This window comes from Habropoda laboriosa, unplaced genomic scaffold (genome assembly GCF_001263275.1).
Source record: "Habropoda laboriosa isolate 0110345459 unplaced genomic scaffold, ASM126327v1 scaffold291, whole genome shotgun sequence".
In the NCBI taxonomy this organism is placed as follows: Eukaryota; Metazoa; Arthropoda; class Insecta; order Hymenoptera; family Apidae; genus Habropoda; species Habropoda laboriosa.
In genome coordinates this window covers 357,074-363,589 of record NW_017100515.1, presented here as the reverse complement: position 1 = coordinate 363,589, position 6,516 = coordinate 357,074, and the positions used below count along the sequence as shown (strand labels likewise).

Sequence of the window (6,516 nt, the reverse complement as noted above, 5' to 3'; positions counted from 1 at the left end):
CTTACCCGTGTTGCGTGTCGATCCAGCTTGCACAATCGCGTTTTCGCGGTTTTTTCCCTCGTGACAAGGGCTGCGTGAAGATCGGCCGCCGAAATAACAGCATAACGTCGGGGCAAGGGTAGACTACCGGCAGACAGCGACTATGGGGGCGGTGACCGCCCGCCAACGCGAATCAATACCCGCAGGAACAGGAACCACACCGACCTAGCGAGAGAGACAGCCACGCGGACAGAGAGAAAGAGAGAATGTGCGTGTGTAAGAGAGAGAGAGAGAGAGAGAGAGAGAGTGGAGGGAAGGTCCCAGAGAGTAAGCAGAGAGAAGCGAGCGAGAGAGGGGAAGGAAAAGCGAGCAGTATCAAGAGGAGGCGGAGAATGACGGGCAGAGGAGAGGAGAACAAGCCTGGCAAGAGCGACGGGGTGCAAACGGCGGCGGAGTAAGTGCCGATACCTGTCTACCTTCCGCGATTCCTTCTGCGGGTGCGCCGTCACTGTTTTTCATCGAGCCACCCCCGAGATTCAGGGGAACTTCAAAGAGGGCACACGCCTCGGTACTCTGCTCGTTTCGCGGCCTACGGGACCGCTGCGCTGCCGTGAAAGTGCCCAGAATTTTTCGCCCTAAAAATTTATCGCGACTGTTTCCTTCCTAGGTATTCTCCTTATGGAGGATCCTTCGGTGACCGAGGGAATTTTTGAGAATTAGATATTTCTTTCGATTGGTTTTCTTGCAGACTTAAATTTCGTGTCGTACTTTTTGTGCAGATCGATAGACTAAGGAAATTTCGACTATTCTTCTTAAATTCGACGTTTTTCTCGCTACTTTCGATCTTCGAAGGATTGATCTGAACGAAAGTGGCGCGGAAAGAATAAAATGCAATGTTGAGGTGAAGGAGAGACTAGGAGATAGCATCTTATTTAAAAAAGAAACCTTCTGAAAGACACTTAAGTCCTGTCAGCTTCGTCTGATTGATTTGTTCGAATTTCTTTTTACGAGAAGAGTTCCCGAGAGCAGCGTGTAGGTTTCAGGTTCAATTAAGGATAAGAAAATTAGAAGTGATTTATAACGAAGAACAGCAGCCAGCTATACGAGATATTTCGAAGTTTGTAAAAGAAGAATCTTCTATGATAAAGAAGAAGTGGTCATTAGGATCGTTAGATAGGAAGTTTGTATAATACATTTTGAAGTATTACCAGCCTATTTAGTTATCTACAAGATATCCGTAGCCTCTTCTACTACCTGTACTCAAACTCCTATCAGTCTCGATGAAACGTAGAAAAATATCGAAGACTAGCGAAGCAACAGAATTCTTTCTAATCTTACACACAACCGTGAAATCTCACGAATCACTGCTCAGCGTGACTCAAAATATGTAAATTTTCGAGGAGAAGCAGTTCGAGATCTGGCGTGAAACTGATTTTACACGATAAAAATGCCTACTGTGATATCAAAATTAACATTGTTTCAATTATTCAAGCAGCAAAGTGTTCTTTACCCAAAGTGATCCTTTCAATCAACACTGTCCACCAATTACTTTACCTTCCACTCCACACAGTCGTCTCTCAAAAGATCACACAGAGCACAGAAACTTACACTGCTAGCCGAAAGTTTCAGTTCAGCTCCCATTTCACAGAAATATCGGATCGAACTTAGAACCGACGATCGATATCAATTTCCCTCGTCTTAATGAATTTCTTAAAAAAAGATTCTCGAAGTCACCACCAATTCCTAAATAAAATTTTACCACAACTCGCAAAGCATGCCAAACTTTCGACTGCTAGCGTATACACACTTGGCGAGTGATAATTCTTCTCGACAGACTACCCAGAAATCGTCCCCGACAGAATCAAGCTCGATCTCACAGAGGAACGAAACGACACTGAAAATGGCCCTCGAAGACATTGCACTTAAGAATATCACTAGCGGTGCTCTTCTAAGCGTTAACAAGCAAGCGTTGGACAGTAATGGAGCAGTAAATTTCCGCGGGTAGCCCCGTTCTGGGAACGGGTCTCCCTGTGGAGCGAGAGAGATTGAATTCAGGGTTGCACGGACACGGCCTTGGCGGTGGCAGATAACCGGACGAGTCGCAGACGAGCTGGAACCTCGTCACGCCCGTGGCTTTAACACGCGTTACTTTTGCACACGGATTTATCCTCCTCACACGTGTCCACACGTGCCTTCGGCCGCAGAAAACAGAGGCGAGGCGTGTGCTTCTGCTTCTGCTGCTGCAGACTGGTTTGCCCAGTAACCTCTCACGCCAGCCGAGAGAAGATCTCTTCGAAGCAAGCTCGAAACGAACGCGGACGAACCGCATTCCTTCTGACGTTTCGTGCTACTACTATACTCGTCGCTCGACTTTCCTCTTCCTCTTGGACTTCGTTGAAAGCGACAGTGCGGGCGACGGAGGAAGTTCCCTCAGGCGGATGAACTGGTTAATCCGAGGAGGAAGTTCCTTTTGCTTTTCTTCTTTTTTTTCTCTTCTTCTTCTTCTAATGGAGCAGTTGGCTAGAGGTTTTTCGTTTACCGTTCGTTTCGAAGAAGAGCCGAGGCTGTTGATTTTTTAATTGTTCCTTCTTTTTCGTCCTTTTTTCTTCTTCTGTGAAGTAGTTGTCTGGGAATTTTTCGTTTACCGTTTGTTTCGGAGAGAGAGACTTTTAGAGGTAGAGAAAAGTGGTTAGAAATTTTCTAGATCTCTTTGGAATTTTAGCGATCTCTAATGTTCGTGCAATTTGGAAAAATTTCAGGCGAAATTTATCGCTGAGGATTTTGGAAGCGTGTGCTTAATTGTGAGAGATTTTGCAAAAATTTCAGGCGAAATTTATCGCTGAGGATTTCGGAAGCGTGTGCTTAAATGTGAGAAATTTTGGAATTTTGGTGATCTCGGATATTGGTATAATTCGGAAAAATTTCAGGCGAAATTTATCGCTGAGGATTTTCGAAGCATGTGTCTAAATATGAGAAAAGTTTCACTTTGGTTGGATCAATTTTTCTGTCGACAAGCATCTCCAAAATTTCTTCGTGAAGTGCCAGAATCTCCAATCCCTAAATTTTCTATTATATTAATTTTTGATCTCCAAAAACGTTATACGCAATTCTTTCCCAAAGTTTCCATAAGAATAAAAATGGAGAACGCACCATCTACGTTAGTAACAATATTAAAAAACAACTTCCCTCTTTCCATTCTGAACGTGTGAAAAGCATTTAAAAAATGCGACGATATCTTTCGAGATAAATACTGCACGAGTTAGCATGGAGGAGTCGCGTGGCACGGTTGGAGAAACGCAATCCGTGGCACGCAGCAAAGGGAGGTGCCAGAGCGTATTCCCTTGGAGGGTGAAGACAGATTGAAGTAATGAGCCACGATGGTCTAGGTCAAGGTCCTTGGCCTGGCTTTAGCAGTGGTATACACGAAATACACGAAGGGGCCACACCGATAGGGCACTGTTTATTCCCTCAAGTGTGCTACGTGTTACATGCCGATACACAGTGGCAGATTACGGGCGAGAAACGGCTAAGCAGGAAGGGATCGATGCTATCCTTTGGGGACCAAGGCGACGGTAATCTCGTCAAGGATTTTCAACTCGACTTGAGATCGTGCTAAACAATCGAAGTAACCTGACAGCCAGTTCGTCCAATTTTTCTCGCAAACCGTTCAATCTTCCACGCGAGTGGCGTTCGTATTTCTTTGGAAATCCGGCGTGGACCTCGCTCCGAGTTTGTGGAATAATTAGACGTTCATCTGGATTTTTGAGAAATTCAAACGAGTTAACAAAGTTTCCTCCATCTTCGATTCTACGCAAATTTTAACCCTGAGTTAGTTTATCGGGGTTCGCCACAAATTTCATTCTGTCATTTTTACAAGTGCAAAAGAGGCTCAATTTATCTCACTTATCTTAAGATAACTAAGAAAATTAAGAAACAGAAAGTAAGAATGTTAAATACTCCAAATGGCATAAAAATGCACCATTAAACTCACCTCCGTCAGGTAGACGATCGTTTGTATTCTTTTAATAATTATTTCCCTTCTGGGTGAAATTTATGCACGAATTGACAATAATTGTGCAAATAACAAAAGAAGTGTCACATTGTTGAAATACTTGAGAAAAGTTTGGAGAACGCGAGACATTAGGCATTCGCAACAGCCACGGAATTTCAACTCACCATAGAAACGACAGGAGGCGGAGGATTTCCGTTTCTAAGTGCCCCGGTTTGCTGGTTCGCCGCGGGATTCAGATTGTCCTTGGACTGCTGCATGGGATCCGGTTGATGAAGCGTTTGTTGCGTTTGTTGTTGCTGTTGTTGCTGGTGTTGCTGCAGCCCGCCTATGCCAGCCTGTGGACTGCCTAAGCCTGCAGGTGCGCTGTCAGGTGTGCTCACTTGACGGGCGATCTTTCGATAACTCTGCAACAGCGTAATCTTCCGTCAGAAAAATGATCCAAGTAAAGATTCAAACGTTCGCTCAGATCTAACGAATATTAGGCGTAGAAGTGAATTCTTTCCAATTGGATTCACCGAAAAAATGGCAAAAGTTCAACGACGATAAAGTGAATTATTTCGGTGATCGATCTGTTTTTATTCTTTTTAAATAAACCTTCGATTGTGCCCATTTAGAGAGACAGGAGTTAGTCGTGGTTTGCAATTTGACAGGTGTTGAATTTCCGTGGAGAAGTTGAACGTAACACTTCACGCGAGAAGTGTTCAGATTTCCTCTGAAATCGCTCGATGTCTGTCAGAGAGATCGAGAAGCAAGAGATTCAACGGCACTCGCGAAATGTATACACAAAGAGTATTCGCAATAGTATCGTTTGAAGTGAAAATAAATGTTCACGACGTTAGACCAGGGGCACGTATACTCCCGAAAACATGATCACGTTTACAGTTACGTCATTTCTAACCAAGGTTCGATGCAACGATCTTCAGCGACCTAACCGTAGGCTGGAGAGTGTACATTGTACGAAGAGGGCTTCGAAGACCATGACGTGTGTTCTCTTAGAACCGATAAAAGTCGCGAAGAATTCGAGAGGGTGTTGAATTTACGGGACAGAAACGAGCATGATGCCTCGGTGTCCAATTATCCAATAACTTTCATCCGTGGAACACGCGTCTCGAGGGAGGTTGAACGACACACACGGGCCGTTCTTTCCTCTCCTCGAGGCAAAGTGTTTTCTCCTTTTGGACCCTCGCCCACGCAATGGTGAACGACACGTCACGAGGGAACGCGACAAAGAGACGAGAGAGAGAGAGGAGAAGAAAGAGAAAGAGATAGACGGAGAGTGAAAAAGGAAGAGAAGGAAGAAACGAGAGCAAAGGGAATAGATAGAAGGAGAGAGAGAAAAGAAGAGAAAGAGAAAAATGGAGAGGAAGAGAGAATCAGTCAGCTTTTGAAACGGAGGAAGGAAGGAAGAGGCGAAGCAAGGCAAGGCAAGGCAGAAGGCAGGATGGTGTGCGGCACGGTAGCCGGTGTGACCCTAATGCTAAAAATACCAAGGTGGCCTAAGTAGGCCGAGCCGGCTGAAACGGTTTCCATAGTTCAACAAGCGCCGCTAGCCGACAGCTATAACCGGGCCCTTGCCCCTCTCGCCCCGTAACGCAAACTTGATCAATTATTACGACGTCCCCCGAGCGACGCTATCACCGTCCCTCGCGGACGCTTAGCGTCCCGCGCCACGGGAATTATCGACGAGGCCTCTCTTGCCGCGGATTTTCTTCCCGGCTACAACGTGCCGAGCTTCCTTCTTTACGTTCAAAACACCCGACTATCCGTTTAAACATCGCTCTCGTTTATTTTCCTAATTCACGCACCCTCGGAATGTTAGATCGATAACAATTAACCTTGCCGAAACTCCTATATTTATCCTAACATCAATGGAAACATCTGCAGGAGATTGATTATTGATAATAGATTAGTAGTCGATCGTACTCTGTTCAATCAATCAAGAACAAGTTTGCATTCTATAGCCTGACCGAAATCAATGCCTCGCTCAAGGACAATAGCGGGTAACCCCCCACCACAGAAACTACCTAACCTATTACTCTATCTATAATTCATTTGGCAAATGAAACAATGCGGTCTATATCTTTCACTGCCTTCTTCATAGAGAGAACAGTATTTCATTCCCCTACGTCGCTCTGATAAATCTTTCCTTATCGTTATCAATAAAATAGACACAACGAATTTCATTGCGACAGAGGCTTTACAACACATATACACAGATCGAAACTGAAAAGGAACAGCGATAAAATTTCAAAGCTCGTCATCGCTTCTTTACCTCGTGTCCTTGACCACTCGATTAATTTCATACTCTCGCTATATACGGAACCAAATTGATAGGTTGGACGATTACGGTCAACTACGTACCTACCAGATTGCCCCTGTACATCTGAACAAGATGTGCGCTATATTAACACTCCATAAACGTGTTTTCTCACCGTTCATTATCGTTCAACGGCAATATTCGCTTGATAACGCGACGAAGGACGTTGATTCGTTCCCAAGAACAGGAACGCTTGCCCGTTCACCGG

General features: G+C 44.8%; 1 protein-coding gene across 1 annotated transcript in view; it reads right to left on the bottom strand.

The window, feature by feature from the left end:
• LOC108576502 (DNA N6-methyl adenine demethylase) overlaps nucleotides 1-6,516 on the bottom strand; it is a 133,521-nt gene that overhangs the window by 24,927 nt on the left and 102,078 nt on the right. The window contains exon 3 of the mRNA XM_017939511.1: nucleotides 4,156-4,395. Within this exon, the coding sequence (XP_017795000.1) occupies nucleotides 4,156-4,395 (240 nt within the window). The remainder of the gene's footprint in view (nucleotides 1-4,155; nucleotides 4,396-6,516) is intronic.